The 21,924-nt window shown below is 43.9% G+C and overlaps 1 protein-coding gene across 1 annotated transcript; it reads left to right on the top strand.

Moving 5' to 3' along the window:
* Window positions 1-4,260: 4,260 nt before the first annotated feature.
* LOC107035111 (EKC/KEOPS complex subunit LAGE3-like) lies at window positions 4,261-5,577 on the top strand. Its single transcript, XM_031675409.2, has 3 exons — window positions 4,261-4,598; window positions 4,921-5,046; window positions 5,244-5,577. The coding sequence occupies exons 1-3, from the start codon at window positions 4,321-4,323 to the stop codon at window positions 5,353-5,355; spliced, it is 516 nt and encodes a 171-aa protein (XP_031531269.1). The 5' UTR covers window positions 4,261-4,320; the 3' UTR covers window positions 5,356-5,577.
* The last annotated feature ends 16,347 nt before the right edge of the window (window positions 5,578-21,924 follow it).

Raw genomic sequence — 21,924 nt, 5'->3', positions numbered from 1 at the left:
GTGGTAGACAGGAGACTGACTTTGGCATTGTTGTCGGAAAGCTTGCATGATGGATTAACACACGTTAAAGCCCTTGAAACAGCATCCGGAACGTAGTGAGTGTTTGCTGTTACTACGTATTAAAAGCAGAGGTATAGATGTGGAGGAGTCAAAGGGAGCACTGTGGTGGATTCTGTGGCCTGGCCCCTCAGCTTCTGGTCCAGCCTTCGTGTGGTGAGCCTCCTTCTGCTGCACACGTTGGAGAAATAAAAGCTGCATCTCCCTGGGCCCTTTTGGAACTGGCATTCTGGATGCGGTCAAGTTTGGCCAGCTCGTCGCACTCACATGTGGTCTGGAAGGCCACGTGAGATGGAAATCTGCTTCTGGGTGCTGTTGCCGGGAGTCACGGAGACGTGGGTCTCCGTGTGAGCATCAGAGTGTCTGTGTGGGGTGAGAGGCAGGGTGTGAGCAGTGGTGCGCTTCGCCACCTCGGACAGCCGACGGGTAGCATCTCTTTGCAGCTCGGCATTCGGCGACGTCACGTTGGTAGCCCGAAATCGGCCGCGGTGGGAGTGTGGACACCACGGAGGTCCGTGAAGCCTCTGGGGAGCCCATTGTTAGAGGTTCGGCAGCACGCCCCTGGGTCCAAGGCTTCCTGCCTTGTGGCCCGTGCGGGTCTAGCCGCCGCAGTGTGGCTCTGGAAGCCAGCCAACGTCCTGGGACTTGGACCATCGCCAGAGGCAGGGGTTCCCAGAACCACGGGTGGGGTCAGCAGCTTGCCGATTCTCCTCCTTCCTTGTGGCCTGGGTACCAGCTCCCTTGAGAGGTCAGTTCTGTGGCGCTCTGGGTCGTCCCCAGAGCTCAGCCTACATTCCATTCTTGGCGCTCTTTAAATGATTCTGTAAGCACCTGGTTCTGTGTGTTCAATTCCCTGTGTAAAGCCAGCGCCTGGTTCGGTGTTCGATTCCCTGGGTAAAACCCGCCGGACAGGTTTGAGGTATCTGCAAATGAGCCCTGACTGATACACGAGGTGCCCCAAGTAATGCTCAGATGCCCGCATCTACCCTTGGAGTGCTAGTCGGGGCACCAGCAGGAAGATTAACAGTGTTGAACTGAGGGGCGTTTAACGAAAGGACTGTCTGGAGACGTGCGAGGAGGGGAAGGGACCCGACCAGCAGTGCTGAGCGGGAGCTGCCTCATGCGGGCTCTGGGGAGCTGAGTGTTAAGTTGTCAGAAATCTGGGAGCTGTGTTCAATGCGGCCATTATTAGAATTTATTTTATTTTATTTTCTAAACCACTTCACTGACATATGCTTTATATATAAAAAACTGTCCATATTCCATATTCAACATATACCACTCCATGAGCTGGGCCTTAAGCATACATCTGGGAAACAATCAGCACCCTCAAGGCCATAGACATATCCATCATCAAGCACAGTTTCCTCCTTCCCCTTTTATTATTTTGTGTGTGCGAAGTTGTAGTAAGAATACTTAACATAAGATAAACCCTCTTAGCAAATTATAAGTTTACACTGCAGTACTGTTGACTTATAGGAACTGTGCTGTTTGACAGATCTCCAGAAGTCATTTTCTAATTATTTTAGCACTGGTTACCGTTACCCATGCTTTGGGGGTGATTTTTACTTATTGGATGTGTGTGGTGGAAATACTGTATAATGGTGAGGGAGTACACATCTCTTCCCAACTCTTGTGTTCAGTGACATCATGCTGGTGGCTTCAAATTGGCCAGGGTTCCAGTATTGATACCTTGGAGGCTGGGAAATGCCACAAGTCAGGGCTTGGTTTATGATTTTGTTGATGCCTAGACTTAAGGAAATGATGAAAGAATGCACTTACGATTTCATGTCATATCTGTAGCTGTTCCTTTGTGAGTAGCATAAGAATTTGAGGAAACTCTTCTCCAGTATTCCAACACTGTTGTTTGACTGAGAAGTTTCTCATGTCACTGATTAGTGTATGAAGGTCTGCCATATGTCTCCACTGTTTCATTTTTGCCATACTCATTAACATGAATGAAAATATCAACCAATATTCATATGAGGACCGCACTCTTTCATCATTTGCTACCACAGATTGGCTATGGTTAACAAGAGTTTGGCTAAAAGCTAACTAAAGCAATCTATGAGACTCCAAGAGGTATGTGGAATTTGCAATAAAGAATGTTATTGTTTTATTATTATTTGTAAATAGTGTGCCTCACATTCTTTGTGTGACTCCGTTATAACAGAATTCTAAGGGGGAAAGTATAGCTCAGTGGTAAAGTGCATGCTTAGCATGCATGATGTCCTGGGTTCAATCCCCAGCACCTCCATTAAAATAAGTAAATAAATAAACAAACCTCATCCCCTCCCCACCACAAGATGTATTTTAAAAATCAGAAAAAAAAAGAATTCTAATAAACTTACATATGTATGGATGCGTACTTTCTAACACCTTCCTGCCCGCCGCCTGGAGAGCCCGTTGTCGGACGTTTACCAGCATGCCGCAGCCGACAAGAATGGGCAAGCACCAGGGGCGGGCATCTTCCCTATGTCAAGCCTGGGCCTAATCAGCAACCTCCTTAACTGGCACCCTGAGCAAGGAAGCCTCCTGAGTGACACCAGCCAGCTCGGGGCAGCCTCTAGAGGAGAGAACAGGGCTGGCAAAGGAGAGTAACCAGCACAGCAGGTAGAAGAGTGGCCTGGAAACAGCAGAGAGCAACCTAGACAAGGCCTGTGTCACTTCCTGGCCCTGAGATGTGAGGGGCGGGGCCTGGCACAGGAGCATGAGCAGTCATCACCACTGGCTAGGATAGCAGGGAGCAAAAGGAAGGGGAGGGGACACACCAGGTGGAAGTTGAGGGAAAGTAGAATAACCATCAGTTACCACAGGTGTTGTGACCTCAGTACCTCCTTAGAATCCAGGAGCTTAATTAGGGCATTTGGATTTGAATCGATTTAAAATTTTTCTGTGACAAAATCTTAGCTTACTGTTTCCATCCTGCCCCTCAACTGGGAGGCCCTGTGAGTCCTTGGCTTATCTTCGGGTCATACCTCTGACTTCAGCTAACATGGATTATCAGTCAGTAAAGATGCTGTTTCAATGCTTGGTCATGTAAATCATTGGCTTCCCACTAAAAATATTCATGTGAACATGTATGGGGTCAGTTGAGTAGCACTCTCCTGTGGACTGAATGTTTGAGTCCCTCCCCCAAACCCAATTCATATATTGAAGCCCTAACTCCCAATGGGATGGTATTTGGAGCTCTGTCTTTAGGATGCACTGGGGTTTAGTTGAGGTCATGAGAGTAGCGCCTGTACGATGGTTATTAGTGAAGGCACCCTTCAGTAATAACCTCCCAATTTGGGGAAGACCCATTTTCTTGGCAGCCATGTGCTTCCCCTGCTGTTTTACTTTTGGTTTTACTTGGGGAGGGTTGGGAGAGGTTTTTGGGGTAAGGCTGTAGCCCTTATTGCCTGGAGTAGATGGTTTCGGAGATGCTGTGAAGGCCTTGGGAGTGGAAAGCTCTAATTAATCTCTTGGTAGTGTCTCTGAGCACTTGGCCTTTTTCAGAGCCCGCCTTCAAGGGAAGTGAGTTTCTAGGTTGGCCCAAAGAAGGTGGCTGCCTGTGGGACAGGAGCTCATTAGCATGTTTTTAAGAAATTCTCATTGTTGTTAGAATTTCAGTTTGAGAGTCGCAGAGACTTTTTCATATGATCCGCTGTCCCCCAGCCTGCCACCCTCCCCTGGCCATTTACAGATGGGGTAACTTAAACACACACACACACACACACACACACACACACACACACACACACACACAGAGAGAGAGAGAGAGAGACCACAGGCATAGTGACAGTTTCTTTCTCTCAGTGTACACCAAGTCGTAACCATGGTGGCCAGTGTCCCCTCAAGGCTAAGTCAGCCATGGCGTGACTCCATTTTCGCTGCCACATTTGCACCAGTTTCCTGCTCACCTTCGTCTGGACTCACTGAGTCCCCCTCCACCCCAATCCTTGGCCTCCCCTCCAAGCTGCCTGGTCCAGGGAAGGCGGGGCCTATTTGCGCAGGCGCACTTGGGGGGAGCGCGCAGTGCTCGGCAGCGGGGCTTCGTGAGGGAGCGCCGTCTCTCCAGCGACGCCGCCGAGCCGACGGGGTCTCCTGGGCAGCCCGTGGGCGGAGGGGCGGGTTGGGCGGCAACCAATCACATGCCAGGAGGCTCGCCTGAGGTGAGTTTGCGCAGGCGCACTGGGCATCCTTGCGCACGAAGGGGCAGAGCTTCTGGAGGTGGCCTCAGTCTCGGCAGTTCGCGTTGGCCTCTGAGAGGGACGGTGCGGCATGCAGGCCCTAGAGGATGACGCCAGGGGTGCCACGAACGGTGCAGGAGGCCTGGGCAACCAGCAGAGCCCCCAGACTCCTGAGGGCCGGAGTTCAGGCAGTCTAGAAGTCAAGGGTGACCACAGTGGCCCGGAAGGCCAGGGCGGCCCTGGCAGTGAAGGAGCAGTGGCCGAAGCTGCTGTTGCTCCTCCCCAGGTTGAGCAGGCACCGCGCGCCCTGGGACCTGCTGGAGATGCAGCGCCCGTGGCTGTGGGGCCTGGAAGTGAGCTGCTGGAGTTGTATCCTTTCCAAGGAGCCTCCCTGGGCAGGGGCAGTGGTGCGGTGGCGGGGAGCATGGCGTCAGCCTGAGGAGGGACAGAAGGTTGTGCGGGGGGCAGTTAGGGGCAACGGGAGTGGGCAGACGGGCAGGACAGGCTTGCCCATGCCTGAGGAGCCTGGGGTGCGGAAAAAGGACTGAAGGGTTCGGGTGGCGGCTTGGGTGTTCTGACGTTGTGGAAGGGAGCTTGACCATCCTGGGGCAAAAGCCCTCCTCTGAGGTGTAAGGACGCATGAGACGCTAGCAAATTCAGTAGCGGATGGTGCCTTAACTGCCTCCCCCAGCACACTTACTGTACCTTTCCGATCCCCCCTGGAGGCAGACATGGCCCGAAGATCTCTGATCCCAGTTGCCCGACGCCACCAAGGGGTGGTTCAGGAGTCTACAGTGAATGGCAGCGCCCTGGCTGTGTTAGTTCTGGAAGAGTCTGCAGTGCGCGCGGGGAGGGGGTGGGTGGTGAGCGACTGGTGCTGGGGTCCGATCTCCGATCTCCGTCTTAGTGCTGTGATGGAGGCGCTTTCGGGCTAGGTATAAGGAGGGGGCTGGTGCCTGGACCTACCTGATTCTTCTCATCGTTAACCTGACTTTTCTTTTTCCTCACTTTTAGTAGATGGACTGCTGAAGACCCCATTCTCTTCCGAACTGCCATCAACTCCTTCCTTGATCATCTTTCCCTGGTGATTCGGAACATTCGCCGTTTGCGGCCCCGCCTCCCCTAAGCCTAGGCCGAGGAAAGAGAGCTGAGGCCTAACGCTGTGTCCCCTACTAGGCAAGGTATAGGGAATTCAGTCTTGGAGTAATTGCCACTTTGTTATTGGATCTACTTTTTTGCCTGTACTGGCCCTTGGTGTCTCTTGGTTCATTTGCTTTGTTTCTGTGTTGCATAAGAACTAGGATGTGTAAATGTTTATTACTGAAGGAAATAAAATTGAGCTACTTACCTTGTGTCTCAGTTTCTTTTCAGCTAATGCACTTCTGGATTTTCTTATCTTTGTCCTTGTGTTGGAGGGAAGGTTCTGGAATTCAGATATTCTAGTAGTACAAGGTAATTGAAGACAATTCAGGAAACTGAAAATCAAGCCCTATGTACACCACTAACTACTGTCAACATTTTGAAATATTTTCTTGGTTGTACTTGGTTGTACATTAAATGTACGATAACATACATGTAGAAGTTAACAACTTAAGGGTTTAAAATTTTTTCCTGAATTTCTTATCATTTAACATATTAGTTTTTACGTTTTCTAAAAGCTCTTCAAAACCATGTTATTGAATGGATGCCTATAAGATGCATTATACTGTAATTGTTGAATGTTTAAGTTGTTTCTAATTTTTTATTACTATAGTTAATGATTCAGTGGAATTAATGTATATAATTTGTTCCATGAATGGTTATTTCCTTAAGATAGATTCCAAAAGGTAGAAATATTGACCTTAATGTTTACTTTTCTATTCCTTTCTTAAGACTCTTGATCACAATTATTCTTTAGAAAATATGCCTACCACCAGATTTTCATTTCCCAATATCCTTGTCACCACTGGGTTGGTTTCCTACTAAAATAAAAAGCTTAGTTTGCCTGAGAAGAGAAAAAACCCAGGCTGACTGGACTTGTTTGAGATGAGTGAGGAAAACTGCGGGGACAGTTAAGCGTTTGGGCAGGGAACTTAGCTTCCTCTAATATGTCTTTTATCCTGCATTCTTCTAAACTCACTAATTAGTTCTAGTCACTCTTTTGTAGGTTCTGTTTGATTTCCTACATAGACAGTCATGTTTGCAGATAAAATTTTACTTCTTCCTTTCCAGTTGAGATGTATTTAATTGACTGACTTCAATCTCCTTTTAATGGGTTGGATTTCTCTGATTCTTGGCATACCCTTTTTATTGGGTGCTGGGTATTGTTTTTTCCGTAAATATATTCCAGAACTTTTAAAATTGAATATTGTTAACTTACTTAGAAACAGTTTGATCTTTTTCAGTCTTGCCTTAATATTTGATCTGTGGGAGCAGAGCAGCTTTTAGTGTAGGAGTAAATATTTTCCACACTATTAAGGTCCCTCTGAGTACTATATATGATGTCACCTGAATTAGGAGGTTTCCATTAGGGTTCCCACAGGACCCTCTGCCCGGGTGCAGGGCTCCCTCCTCTCCAGTCCTCTGCCCACCAGGCTGGCCCCAGACCCAGGGAGCCAGCTGGACTCCGTCTGGAAGGTCTCTGGGACAGTGAGCTGGGGCCAGTGCACGGCTTCCCTCTTCCTTTCTCGTCTCCCAGAGAGCCCTGACTGTCCTTCCCCACCCGACAGCCACCCTCCTCACAGCCTGTGTTTCATGTATTTTGCCTGGTTTTAGGGAGTTCTTTCAGGTTAAGTGGCAGGGCAGATCCGGTCCCTGTCACTCCACACAGGTGAACAGCCTGCCTTACAGAACCTGGAGCACCCTGACGTGGGCTGGAGGGAGGGAGGTGCTGTCGGTGGGGATGGTGGCGGTGGTCGTGATGTGACGACGGTGATGGAGAGTCTCACCTGACTGCGTGCAGCAGCTGTGGTGGCTTCAGTGAGGTTCTTTTTCTTTCTCCCTTTTTAAAAAATCATTTTTTAAGACCTCGCTTCTTGATGGGGAGGTGAGAATTTAGCTCTTTCATGCCACTGCCCTGTTTCCCCTCCCCCTCCTCCCCAAATGGTTTTGTTCTCTTCATTTACTGGGGTATGAATAAGCTTGTCACAAAGGAGGAAACCCCCAGAGGTCACCAGGACACAGCAGGAGTGGAGTCATAGCAGAGAGCAACCCGGCACGACTGAATCAGGAAGTGTGCCTGTTCCTAAACCCTAGCAGTTCTACTCCTGGGGAACAGTCACCACCTCCTTAGGGGGATGTGTGGGGATGCCCATCATGGCATTGTCTGTGGAGGCAGGAGTCAGAGCTACCTGGGTGTCCCACTTCTGTGCTTGTCGTAGACCCTCAGGCAGGTCTGGTTAACTCATGGTCTTCCTCCTGTGACATGGACATTACCAGAAGCCAACATACTAGACCACTGCTCAGTGTGTTCTTTGGGTGGGCTTCCCCTCACATATCTGACCAGACTGTCCCTGCCGCTTCTCTACTGACATGGTGTCATTCTCATTTCCAGTGATGCTGAGTGTTCCTTTCCACCTCTTTCAAATAGGTTTCCTTTACCATCCACAACATTTGACATGTCTCCCTTGACATGTGTTTCAACCTAAATAGCATCTTTATTACTGATAAAACTGATTGGGATGAATGTGGCTTAGGTGGGAGAGCCAGGTCAACCTGCGGACTTCCTTCTGGTCAGCTAGACCTTGGGCCAGTCCTAAGAGAAACATAGTGGCTTAAGACCAATGTATAGTAATACAATTTCAATGCTAACTGCCTGGAGTTAGGTCAGATTTCACAGGTTGAGACCACAGTCCTCTACAAGACACCTCTCACTTCAGACAACATTTGCAAGCTCCAGGATTCTCAGATGACCCACACTTCTGGCCAACTGGCAAAAAATGTGGGGGTTTCCACTACTCCCTCAGGTTCAATAATTCACTATAACAACTCACAGAACTCAGGGAAACACTATACTTACTATTACATCTTTATTATAAAATCTGCAAATCAGGCCCAGCCAAAGAAGAGATACAAGTTCTGAGAGTCTGGAACACGAAGCTTCCATGTCCTCCGGACTAAACTGAATCTCCAGGCATCCTCTCTTTCCTGGAGGTTGATGTCTCCTGGCTCAAAGCCACAATCCTCTAATCATATAATTGGTCTTTCTAGCATGGCCAGCCCCCATCCTGAAACTATCTAGGGGTCCACCATGTGTTATGTGATTTAGCATAAACTCAGATGTGGTCTGAGAGGCCCACCATAAATAACAAAGACACTCCTATCACTCAGGGAATTCCAAGGATTTAGAGGTTACCTCCCAGAAACAAGAATAAAGACCAGCCAAAGTCTTTATTATACAAAACATAGTTACCCGGGTCATTGCCTGTCCCTGGTGCTGGTGAAGATGGAAGGAGAAAGACACCAAATTATTTGTGCCCAGCACTCCAGCCATACTTGTTTTCATTGTGCTTAGCTTTATTGCTCTTCACAGATATTGCATTTTATACAAATTGAAGGTTTGTGGAAACTCTGCATAGAGGAAATGTATTGGCACCATTTTTTCCAACAGCATCTGTGTCAAATTTTGGTAATTCTCGCAATATTTCAAACATTTTCATTATTATTGTATTTGTTATTGTGATCTGTGATCAGTGATCTTTGAGGTTACTTTTGTGATTGTTTGGGGTGCCATGAACTCCATGCATATAAGACGATGAACTTAATTAATGCTGTGTATGTTCTGACTGCTCCACTGACTGGCTCATCCCCCGTGTCTCTCCTTCTTCTCAGGCCTCCCTATTCCCTGAGACACAATAATATTGAAAGTAGGCCAATTAATAAACCTACCATGGCCCCTAAGTGTTCAAGTGCAAGGAAAAGTCACACATCTCACTTTAAGTCAAAAGCTAGAAATGATTCAGCTCAGTGAGGAAGGCCCAGTGAAAACCGAGACAGGCCAAAAGCTAGGCTTCTTGTGCCAAACAGTTAGCCAAGCTGGGAAAGCACAGGAACAGTTCTTGAAGAAAATTAAAAGTGCTACTCCAGTGAGCAGATGAATGATAAGAAAGTGTAATAGCCTTATTGTTGATATGGAGAAGGTTTCAGTGGTCTGGATAGGAGATCCAGCCAATCAAAATATTCCCTTAAGCCAAAGCCTAATTCAGAGCAAGGCCCTAACTCTCTTCGATTCTCTGAAGGCTGAGAGAGGTGAGGAAGCTGCAAATGGAAAGTTTGAAGCCAGCAGAGGTTGGTTCATGAGGTTTAAGGAAAGAAGCCTTCTCCATAACATCAAAGTCCAGGTGAAGTAGCAAGTGCTGACAAAAAAGGTATAGTAAGTTCTCCAAAGGCTCTACCTAAGATAATTCATGAAGGTGGATAAACTAAACAACAGATTTTCAATGTAGATAAAATAGCTTTATGTTGGAAGAAGATGCCACTTAGGACTTTCATAGCTAGAGAGGAGAAGTCAATGCCTTACATCAAAGCTTCAAAGGACAGGCTGACTCTCTTGTTAGGGGCTAATGCAGCTGGTGACTTGAAGTTGAAACCAATGGTCATTTGCCATTCTGAAAATCCTAGGACCCTTAGGAATGATGCTAAATCTACTCTGCTTGTGTTCTATAAATGGAAACACAAAGCCTGGATGACAGCACATCCATTTACAACATTGTTTACTGAATATTTTAAGCCTATTGTTGAGACTTATTGCTCAGAAAAAAAAAAGATTCCTTTCAAAATACTGCTGCCATTGACAATGCACTTTGTCACGCATGAGCTTTGATGAAGACGGACAATGGAATGAATTTTGTCTTCACACCTGCTAACACTGCATCCATTCTGCAGCCTGTGGATCAAGGAGTCATTTCAGCTTTCAAGTCTTATTTAAGCAACACAATTTGTAAGGCTATAGCTGCCATACATGGTGATTCCTCTGATGGATCTGGGCAAAGTCAATCAAAAACCTTCCTCATTAAGATGTAGAAAGATGGAAGAGAATGCTTCTCCTAAATCACTACCGCCAACGACAAAATAAGCAGATAACATACAAAATAATTTTTCTTGAGCCCATCAAAGACCTGAGGTGACCTGGGTACCAGGTGACCTGAATCCCAAATAGTGACAAGCTCTTCTGAGGAGAGATGAGACTCGGGAACTCTTGCACTATTGGCAGTGCATGGAGTGGGGGAAGGGATGACAGCCAAACCCAGGTGGGAGGAAAGCAGCTCAAATGCTAATGAATGGAGCAGGTTCAAGAGAGGTTGTACCAAGAGGAAGCAGAGACAGCATGTACAGACAGCTTTCAAATTTTGCTGTAATGGGACAGAGAGAAACAGTAGCTGTGATAAATGATCAGAAGTTAAGCAGAGCCATGTCACAGGGTCACCACCAGCTGCAGGGGAGCTGGGAACGTGGATGTTAGCTTTCACATACTCTAGTGTGGAGGTGGGCAAGGGAAAGGGAGATAGCCTTCAGGGTGTGCTACACTGAACTTAGTTTTTGACTTCCAGCACTCTGGACCAGGTCCCATGACATCTGGTGTCCTGTTTCTCCTTATGATAAATAAATAGCCTTTGAGTAGAGCTGTGTCCATAGGTTTCTATTTCTTACACATGAAAGAGCTTGATGAGAAGGCAGGGGGTGGCACAGCTAGGCAGCCCTCAGCCAGTCCCATCTCAAAGGAGCAAGAGTTTCACTGGAGAGGTGGGAGGCATGTCTGCAAGCACCAGTGGGAAGCAAGGATAATGCCAGCCCTGCATCCCCAAACTGAAGGCTATGAGCAGCTTCCTTGTCGGTTTCAGTCAAAGCTGGGAAAAGATGCTGAGATGTAGGGGACCTTGTTGTTTATGGAAAGGGCCCCAGGAAATAGTTGGCACTAAGTGAACTAAGTGGACTTGCTCTATTTCACCCTCAGGTGTAGCAGGAAACCAGAGAGAAAGGTCAAGTTCACAGAGGCCTTCCTGTCATGCCAGCGGGGTTCCCTGGGAACCAGGGAGCCCTCCATCCCTCAAGGGCTCAGTCACAGATGATGGAAACACTTAGCAAGGCTTGTGGTAGAAGAAATTCAAGCCTCAGGTGGGGTGTTCTCAATAGCTCCTTCCAGCCCTAATAGTCTATAATTCTAAGTGAAGTCTTTAAGAGTCAACTTACTTAATTTCTGTTCTCTTGAATGAGTAGAGTGATAGTCACTTGTGGTCAGAGGAGTCTGAATCATGATGAATTGGGGAAGCATGGACAAAATTGGCTATAACACTGGAGTGTGAACACAGAGGGACCCAGGGTGGGCACCGTGGCCCAGGGCCTGGCCCTCATCTAGGCCAGTTCAGAGTCCAGCTGCATCACAGCTGTAACAACACAGACCACTCTCATCAGACTGTATGACTGATCTTGTGCAACCAAGTTCATGAGCATTGATGTTCAAAGCCCGGAGAGCAAAATATCAGTAGCCATGAGAACAATACCTGTCAGGTAGCCCTGCTGGTCAGCTGACCCTGGTGGAGACGCTCAGCGGCCAGTCTCCAGAGGGTGGTCCTTCCTGATGTTGAGCTACCTGTTCACCTCCTAACCTAGAATCTAAATCACCCCTTGTCTGAAATAAGGACTTCACCCGGGACATGGGCCCCGCTCCACCCACTACACTCCCCTGTCATCTGAGACCTCGTTCCCTGAGGATCCCAGTGCTTCCTCCTCTGTCTGGCTCGCTCTTGCATCATCCTTCCCCGAAGTGTTTCTTAAAATTATTATGCTGCCACTTGCTTCCCTAAAGTCACAAGCGTCACTGAGGAACAGAAAAGAGAGCCGGTTTCCCTGTGGTGGGGAGGAGAGATGAAGTAGACCTTCCTTCTGTCTTCCTTTGAAGCATGCCCCTATTTCACGTGCCAGTGGGGCTGCACACAGATTTAGGGGTTGGGGGGGTGTGAAGCCCTGGTGCAGACGCCCCGAAAGTTGAGTCCCTGAGATGGAGAGAGGAGGAAGGAAGCATTCCCTGAAGGAGAGTCAGCACTGTTCACAGAGAGATGCTGAGCTTCTAGAAGTCTGTGCCTCTAGGTTTCTGAGTTGGTACCCACCTACGTGCCTACAAAGACGTCTGCCGGAAGAAATCGGGAAATGACAGGCAAATCTTTCTGTCTTGTCGGTGAGGATGGTGTGGAAGCAAGTGGGTGACTGGCGGCCCGAATGCCTTGTGTCTTGAGGAAGCATCTCACTGTCTCACTGAGCAGAGTCACCAGAGAGACCCTGGGGCTCAGTCTGTCTCTGTCAGTCCCGTTCTTTGTCACTTTCTACTGGGCAGTTTTGAGGGGGGGTTGTTTTTTGTTTTTTGTTTTTTACGAATGAATTCACTTCTTTTAATTAATTCATATTCACCGCAGCTTTAATCTCTTAGGCATGCGCAGGAGATACCTGCAGCCAGAGAACAAGGATGATTCAACATATGCAAATCTATACGACATAGCACATGAATAGAATGAGAAGCCAAAGTCATAAGATCATCACAATAGACTCAGAAAAAACATTTGACAAAATACAACTTCCTTTCAGTGGGAGGGTAATAGCTCAGTGGTAGAGTGTGTGCTTAGCATGCACAAGGTCACGGGTTCAAGCCCCAGTACCCTCATTAAGAAAAAATACGCTCATAAAATAACAATCTCCAAAGAGAAAATGTGATATCAGAACGAATATCTTTTTCAAAAAGATGTTAAGTGATGGATCAAAAGTAAAAAAAAAAGAAAAGAGCTTTAAAAAAATACAACTTCCTTTCACGATAAAAACTCTCAGCAAATTGGGTATAGAAATAATATATCTGAATATAACAAAGGCTGAATACAACAAACCCCCCAGCTCACACCATACTCAACAGTGAGAGGTTGAAAACGTTTTCCTCTAAGACCAGGGACAAGACAAGTCTTGTCAGAAGGCATGCACTGGAAGCTTTCAACCTCTAAAATTTCAAGTTTTTGGCAAATTGGTATTAGGCTCATTAAATGCTTTATCTTGGTGAACAAAGTATTTGTGCTTGAAAAGAACATGTAGACTACACACCTCTAAAATTCAGATTTCTGATTAAGTGTTCGAAAAAATATCAATTGAATCAAGATAGTTGACAGATTTTTCAGCTCGTCTACGGCAGAGGCCAACAAACTCTTAATGTAGAAGAGCAGACGGTAACATTTTCCAATGTTTAAGCCACATAGGGTCACTCTGCTGCTGCTGTTCTTTCTTCTCCTTCTTCCCCTTCGTTCCCCTCCCTCCTCCTCCTCCTCCCACTTCTTCACAACCCATTAAAAGTGAAACACCATTCTTAGCTCAAGAGCTGTTTAAAAACAGGCCCTCAGCTGGATTGGGCCAGTAGGCATGTTTGCCAGTCCCTGTTCTATGTCTTAACAGATTGTTTTGTCTTGTTCTCTCACTTGCTGACAGAGGATGTTAACATCAACTGTGATTTTGGATATGTCCCTTTCACCTGTTAGTCCTAGCAATTCTTGCTTCATGTATTTCGAAGGTATGTTATTAGGCAAAAACATATTTATGATGGTTTTATCTTCCAGATGGATTAATTGCTACTTTTACTACGAAATGTACCCCCTTCTCTTTGGAAATAGAGTTTTCCTTGAAGTCTGGTTTATCTAATGTTTCTGTGACTACATCAGTCCTCACTGCTTACTATTTACCTGCATGTCTTTTGCTATCCTCTTACTTCCAACCTATTGATGTGTTAATATTTTTAAGTGTGGCTCATGTAGACAGTATGTAGTTGGGTCTTTGAAAAAATCCTTCTAACAATGTCTGCTTTTAAGTTGGATTATTTGGCAAAGTCACATTTAATGTAATTACTGATGAGGTTGGAGTTAAGTCTACCACTTGCTACTCCTTTTTTTGCTTGTCCTTTATCTTGTTTGTTTCTTCTCAACTTAGTTGAGGTGAAATACACATACAAAAAATCGCACAGTTTTTAAGGATACAATCTTATGAGTTATGACAAAGGTATACACAACAGAAGTCGAACTACAGAACATTTCCATCACTCTCTATATTCTGCTCCCAGACAAGTATAGCTTAGATTTGCTTTTCTAGAACTTCATTTGAATGAAATCATACAGTATGTACTCTTGTGAGTCCACCTTCTTTTACTTGGCATAATGATTCTGAGATTCATCCATGCTGTTGGGTGTATCAGTAGTTCATTCCTCTTTATTGCTGAGTGGAAGTCCATTGCATGGATGTACCATTATTTGTTTACCCATTCACCTATCGATGGACATCTGAGTTGTTTCCAAATTGGGGTTATTATTAATAAAACTGATATGAAAACTCAAGTACAAGTTTTTGTGTGGACATAAGTTATTAATTCTCTTGGGTAAATTGCAGAAGTGAGATTGCTAGGTTATCTAAGGTAAGTATAAGTTTAGTTTTATAAGAAACTAAAGACCTATTTTCCAGTATGGTTGTACCAATTTACATTCCCACCAGTAATGTATGAACTTTCCATCTTATCTATATTCTGTTTTACACAACCTTATATTTTTCAACTTTATTCTTCTTTTTCAAGTTTGATTTGCCTATTCTAGGTTCTTTGCATTTCAATATACATTTCAGAATCAGTTGGTCAATTTCTGCAGACTCAGAATTTTTATCGGGTTTGCAGTGAATTTGCAGAATTAGTGTGGTGACAACGTACATCTTAAAAATACTGAGTCTTCCAATCCATGACCATGATACATTTCCCCATTAGTGTAATTTTTCTTTAAGTTCTCTTATGAGTACTGTTTACTTTTTTACTGTAAATGTTTTGCACATATTCTATTAAATGCATCACTAAGTATTTCATGTTTTAGGATAAATGATGGTGATTTTTGAAATTTCACATTTCTTTTTTTTTTGTAGATTGCTTAGGATTTTCTAAATACACAAACGAGTCATCTCTGAATAAAGATAATTTTATTTTGTCCAATCTGTATAACTTTTATTTCTCTTTCTTGCCTAGTGCACTGCCTAGGATTTCCAGGACAATGTTGAATAAAAGTGGTGAACGTCCATGCCTTATCCTCAGATTTAGGTGAGGGAGTTATAGTTTTCATCATTATCATGTTAGCTATAGGATTTTTGTAGGTTCCTTTTATCAGATTAAGGGTTTCTTTCTGGTCCTACTTTTCTGGGAGTTTTTATCTTAGTGCTTGTTGAATATTGTCAAATGCTTTTTCTGCATCTATTGAAAAGATCATATGTTTTTCCTCCTTTATTTCCTTAATATGATGAACAACACTCACTGATCTTTTAATGCAAAATCAGTCTTTAATTCTTGGAATAACTCTCATTTGGTCATAATGTATCATCCTCTTTATATGTTACTGGATTAAATTTGGTAATATTTAATTAAATTTTTTGTGTGTAACTTAATGAAGGATATTGGTCTAGGTTTTCCTTCCTTGAAACATCTTCATCTGATTTTGGTATTGTGTAATGCTGGCCTCATAAATGATTTGAGAAGTGTTTCCCCTCCTCTACTTTTTGAAAGAATTCATGTAAGAATGGTAATAGTTCTCCTTTAAGTATTTGATAGTATTCACTAGTAAAACCATGTGGACCTGGAGCTTTCTGTCTCATTTCTTTCATAGATTTAGGGATATTCAGGTTTTCCACTTCCTCTTGAGTTAGCTTTGGTAATTTGTGTCATTCAAGGAATTTGTCCATTTTATCTAAATTGACAAATTTATTCACAAATATTATTCCTAATACTCCCTGGTTACTCTTTTATTGGTATTTTTAAACACTTTCAGTTTCATGGATTTTCCCTATTGTTTGTTCATTCTACACTTTATTCATATCTACTCTTATCTTCATTATTTCTTTCCTACTACTTATTTAGATTTTAATTTTTGCTTCTATGTCTGATTTTCTGCAGTATTGTTCTATCAATTACTAAATTAATTTTCCTCTTGATTGTGCCTTTATCTATTTCTCCTTTCTTTTCTGTGAGTTTTGTTTCATGTATTTTGAAGCTTTGTTATTATGTCTTCTTTATGAATTGACCCCTTGATCATTAGCAAATGTCCTCCACCTCATCATATGCCTTGTCTTAAAGTCTACTCTGCCTACTATTAATATAGCCACTCAGACTTTCTTATGATTAGAGTTTGCATGGTATACCTTTATCCATCTTTTAACTTTTACCAAATCCATGTCTTTATATTTAAAATGGATTTCTTATGCTTAGCATATGTTTTATTTTGCCTTTTTATCCACCTTGACAATCTCTGTTTTTTAATCAAAGCATTTAGACCATTTACAATTAATGTAATTAGTGATATGGTTGAGTTTAAATCTATCATCCTGCTATTTATTTTCTATTTGTCCCATGTGGTCTGTGTTCCCCTTTCCATCTTTTCATGACTTTTTCTAGATTGAATAATTTTTAAAATTCCATTTTATCCTCACTATACCTTTTTTTAGATCTAGGGTTTCTATATGTATTTTACCTCACTGTAGACTACCTTCAAATAGTTTAAAATCATTTCACATAGACGGAGAAGATGGCGGAGTAGAAGGGCGCTCGCAGCTCACCCTCTCCCACAAATACACCAAGACCCACATCTACAGACCCACTCAGCCAACCAGAGCACCTGCGGAACTCCAACAGATCATCGCCCTCTTCAAAAGATAAAGACGCCAAAAATCTGGTAGGAGAAAAGGAAAAAAGAAAGAACAAAAGGCAAAGCAGCGCGGGACGGGTCCCGCGGGGAGGGAGCGGCAAAGGAGGACTGGCGCTCGCTTGCTGGGTCTCCCCTCTCCAACTGAGAGGCCAGCGGGATGGACGGGGAGCCTCCGAGGCTCGGATCTGTACAGAGCAGCCCTTGTCTGACAGAACTAAGTTAAACGGGCACAGAGCGCCCCCCGATACCCAGCCTGAGATGCGGGCCAGCAGCGGCGGGCAGGGCCAGGCTGCACAAGCCGGGCGGAGGACGGGGGCGGCTGCACGGAGGCAGCTCCGGGGGACTGCAAGGGGCTGGGCGCCAGGGCTGTGGGTGTACAGGACAGAACAACCTGGGCCCTCCGTAAAACAGCAAGGTTGATGTGCTCTCGGGGGAAGGGTGCATACCCCCATCTCTGAAAACCCGCGGAAACTTTTCGGGGGAAGAGAGGCGGGGCCCAGGCACAGCCGCCATATCCTCCGGCGCTGAGCACCCAGGCGGGGGCGGGGGCGAAACCTGCATCTGCACCGAAGGGCTCAGCAGCCTCAAAGGCCAGACTGAGACGGGCCTACAGCCCGGGGCAGATAGGATCCTTCCATCCTGGTCCCTCAGAGAACTTGCTCCACAAAGACAAACAAGGAGCTGGGTCTTGGCTCGGAGCAGGGACGAGGCTGCCCCTCGGTCTTCCCCGAGCCCACCCGCGGAGCGCCGACCAGGGCAGAGCGCACAGCCGCACAGAGCAGCGGAGCTACCGGCGGCGCAGGTAGAGGGAGAGCGGGCCCCCGCCTGTCGGGCAGGAACACAGCCCCTGACTGAGGTGCTGGGAGGGGGCACGACCCGCCCTCCTGCCTGGCCAGTCTGCAACATCTGACTGCGGCATCCGGAGGGGCAGTGACCCGCCCGCCCGCAGCAGAGGAGAGCTGCCTCTGACCCCGTGTTAGGAGGAGGCGCGATCGGCTTGCCGACAGGTGCTGGGAGCAGCACAGAAGAGGGCGCCAACCGAGGGCCTCTGGAAACAAGCTGAGCTTCCAAAACAGGACGAAGACAGAAGGACATCACATTAAAAGCACACAGAGTCCAGGAGAACACCGACAAGCCCCCCCCCTTTTTTTATATCTGTTTTTACCTGTTCTATTTTCTATTACCCTCTTAATTTTTACTTCTTAATTCATTTCTATTTCTCTTGGGTTTTGATGTCCTGTTATTGATTAGACACAGGTTTCAAATACATCTATTCATCTCCTTCATCTCCCCCACCCCTTTTTTAAAGGTTTTAAAAGGACGTCTCAACCCGATTATTACTCTGCTTCAACTTGCTCTTCTATTATTCATTATACACTGTTTTCAAGCCCTCTTTCTCCCTTCTTTTAAAATTCTTTCTCTCTCTCTCATTTTTTTTCTTTTTTTCCTAAGTTCTATTCCTAAATAGGCATTAGATAGATAAAATCTTTAAGGTCCAAAATAGACAACTGATACTCCATAAACCACAGTGCCAGAGAGGTATGAGCAAGATGAAGAAGCAGAGGAACCTTTCCCAATTAAAAGAACAAGAGAAATCCCCTGAAAGAAAGATCAATGAAATACACATCAATAGCCTACTAGGTCAAGATTTCAAAAAAGGAGTGATCAAATTGCTGAAGGAATTAAAAGAGATAGTGTTTAGAGATATAAAATATGTCAAAAATGAAATTGAAGCTATAAAGAAGAGCCAAGTAGAATGGGTAAACTCATTGACAGAGATGAGGAATGGTCTAATAGCTGTGAAAAGCCGACTAGATAATGCAGAGGAACGAATTAGTGATCTAGAAGACAGGGCAATAGAAAGCACCCATTCAGAAGAACTACAAGATAAGCAAATAAAAAATAATGAAAATAGCATAAGGGACCTATGGGATAATATAAAGCTTCCCAATCTTCGCATAATAGGGGTCCCAGAAGGGGAAGAGAGATCAAAGGGGATTGAAAAGGTTTTTGAAGAAATCATGACTGAAAACTTCCCAAACTTAAAGAAGGAATCAGATATCCAAGTACAGGAAGCTCAGAGGGTCCCAAACAGGAAGAACCCAAATAGACTCACACCAAGACATATCATAATCAAGATGTCCAGATTCAAGGATAAAGAAATGATTCTAAAGGCAGCAAGAGAAAAGCAAAGAGTAAGTTACAAGGGAACCCCCATAAGGCTCTCAGCTGATTTCTCTACACAAACACTACAGGCCAGAAGGGAGTGGCAAGATATATTCAAAGCCCTGAATGAAAAAAAGATGCAGCCTAGGATACTTTATCCAGCAAGGCTATCCTTTAGGATAGAAGGAGAAATAAAGGGTTTCACAGACAAAAAAAAGCTGCAGGAGTTTAGCAACACTAAACCCATGCTAAAAGAAATATTGAAAGGGCTATTTTAAATAGACAAGCAGCAGGATGCTACAGAAATGAGAAACTCACAACTGGAAAGGTGATAACTTATGAACTACAAATAAAGAAAACACGAAATTATAAAAGAAGACATACAAATCACTGAGAGTGGGAGAGGGAGGCAGGGAAATATAGAATTTTTTTCTTTCTTTTTAAAATTTTTTTAACAGTAGGATGGGTTTGAGATCATGTTACTATCAGTTTAATAAAAACAGTTATAGTAATGGGTTAATAGATTTACAAAAAAGGGTAACCACAAGCCAAAAATTTAAAAGGGAATCACAAAAATTAAATAAAATCCATGATAATACAAAAGAAAATTACCAAACCACAAAAGGAAGAAGAAAGGAACAAAGAGGATATACCAATTCAACTGCAAAGATAAGTTCAAAATGGCAATAAACACACATCTATCATTAATTACTGTAAATGTTAATGGACTAAATGCTCCAGTCAAAAGACTTAGAGTGGCAGACTGGATAATAAAGCAAGAACCTTCAATATGCTGCATACAAGAGACCCACTTTAGGGAGAAGGACACATATAGATTGAGAGTGAAAGGATGGAAAAGGATATTCCATGCAAATGGAAAAGCCAAAAAAGCAGGTGTTGCAGTACTGATTTCAGACAAAATAGACTTTAAAACAAAAGCCATAAAGAAAGATAAAGAAGGACATTTTATAATGATTAAAGGAGTGATACAAGATGAGGATATTACACTCGTTAATATAAATGCACCCAATATAGGAGCACCTAAGTACATACAAGAATTACTAACAGAGATAAAGGGGGATATTGATAGGAATACAATCATAGTTGGAGATTTGTATTTGTAATACAACACTGCATTAACATCACTAGACAGATCTTCCAGACAGAAAATAAACAAGGCAACAGAGAAATTAAATACTACAATAGAAAAACTAGATTTGGTGGATATTTTCAGAGCATTACACCCCCCAAAAATAGGATATACATTCTTTTCAAGTGCACATGGAACATTTTCCAGGATCGATCATGTACTTGGGCACAAAAGAAACCTCAACAATTTTAAGAAGATAGAAATGATCTCAAGCATCTTTACTGACCACAATGCCATGAAACTGGAAATCAACAACAGAGAAACAGAGGAGAAAAAAAGGAAAGCATGGAGATTAAACAATATGTTATTGAAAAAACAATGGGTCAATGAGGAAATCAAAGCTGAAATTAAAAAATACCTTGAGACAAATGACAATGAAAGCACAACCACTCAAAACCTATGGGACACAGCAAAGGCAGTGCTAAGAGGGAAGTTTATAGCGATACAGGCCTTCCTCAAAAAAGAAGAACAATCTCAAATAAACAAGTTAACCCACCACCTGAATGAGTTAGAAAAAGAAGAACAGAAAGCCCAAAAAGCAGCAGAAGGAAGGAAATAATAAAGATCAGAGAGGAATTAAATACAATAGAGATTAACAAGACCATAGAAAAAATCAACCAAACCAAAAGCTGGTTTTTTTAAAAAGTAAATAAAATCGACAAACCTCTGGACAAACTCACAAAGAAGAAAAAAGAGAGAGCACAAATTGGCAAAATAAGAAAGGAAAATGGAGAAATTACAACAAACAAAATAGAAATACAGAATATCATACAAGAATATTATGAAAAACTATATGGAACCAAACTGGATAACCTAGAGGAGATGGACAAGTTTCTGGAAACATACTGTCCACCAAAACTGAATCGAGAAGAAACTGAACACTTGAACAATCCGATCACTAGAAAGGAAATAGAAATAGCAATTAAAAACCTCCCTACAAATAAAAGTCTGGGACCGGATGGCTTCTCCAGGGAATTCTACCAAACATACAAAGAAGAACTCATACCAGTCCTTCTCAAACTCTTCCAGACGATTGAAAAGGAGGGAATACTCCCAAACTCATTCTATGAAGCCACCATCACCCTGATACCAAAACCAGGCAAAGACGCTACCAAAAAAAGAGAATTACAGGCCAATATCACTGATGAACATAGACGCCAAAATTCTCACCAAAATTTTAGCAAATAGAATCCAACAACACATAAAAAAGATTATACATCATGACCAAGTGGGGTTCATCCCAGGGAAACAAGGCTGGTTCAACATACGCAAATCAATCAATGTAATACATCACATCAACAAGAGAAAGGACAAAAACCACATGATCATCTCAATCGATGCAGAAAAAGCATTTGATAAAATTCAACACCCATTTATGATAAAAACTGTCACCAAAGTGGTTATAGAGGGAACATATCTCAACATAATAAAAGCTATATATGACAAACCTGCAGCCAGCATAGTACTCAACAGTGAAAGACTCAAAAGCTTCCCACTAAAATCTGGGACAAGACAAGGATGCCCACTATCACCACTCCTATTCAACATAGTCCTGGAAGTCCTAGCCACAGCAGTCAGGCAAGAGAAAGAAAGAAAAGGGATCCAAATTGGAAAAGAAGAGGTAAAAGTGTCATTATATGCTGATGACATGTTACTATATATAGAAAACCCTAAAAGGTCCACACAAAAGTTACTAGAGCTGATTGAAGAATTC

The sequence above is a fragment of the Vicugna pacos genome, unplaced genomic scaffold (genome assembly GCF_048564905.1).
Source record: "Vicugna pacos unplaced genomic scaffold, VicPac4 scaffold_233, whole genome shotgun sequence".
In the NCBI taxonomy this organism is placed as follows: domain Eukaryota; kingdom Metazoa; phylum Chordata; class Mammalia; order Artiodactyla; family Camelidae; genus Vicugna; species Vicugna pacos.
Note: the sequence above shows the minus strand (reverse complement) of the source record. Positions and strands in the feature narration are given on the sequence as shown.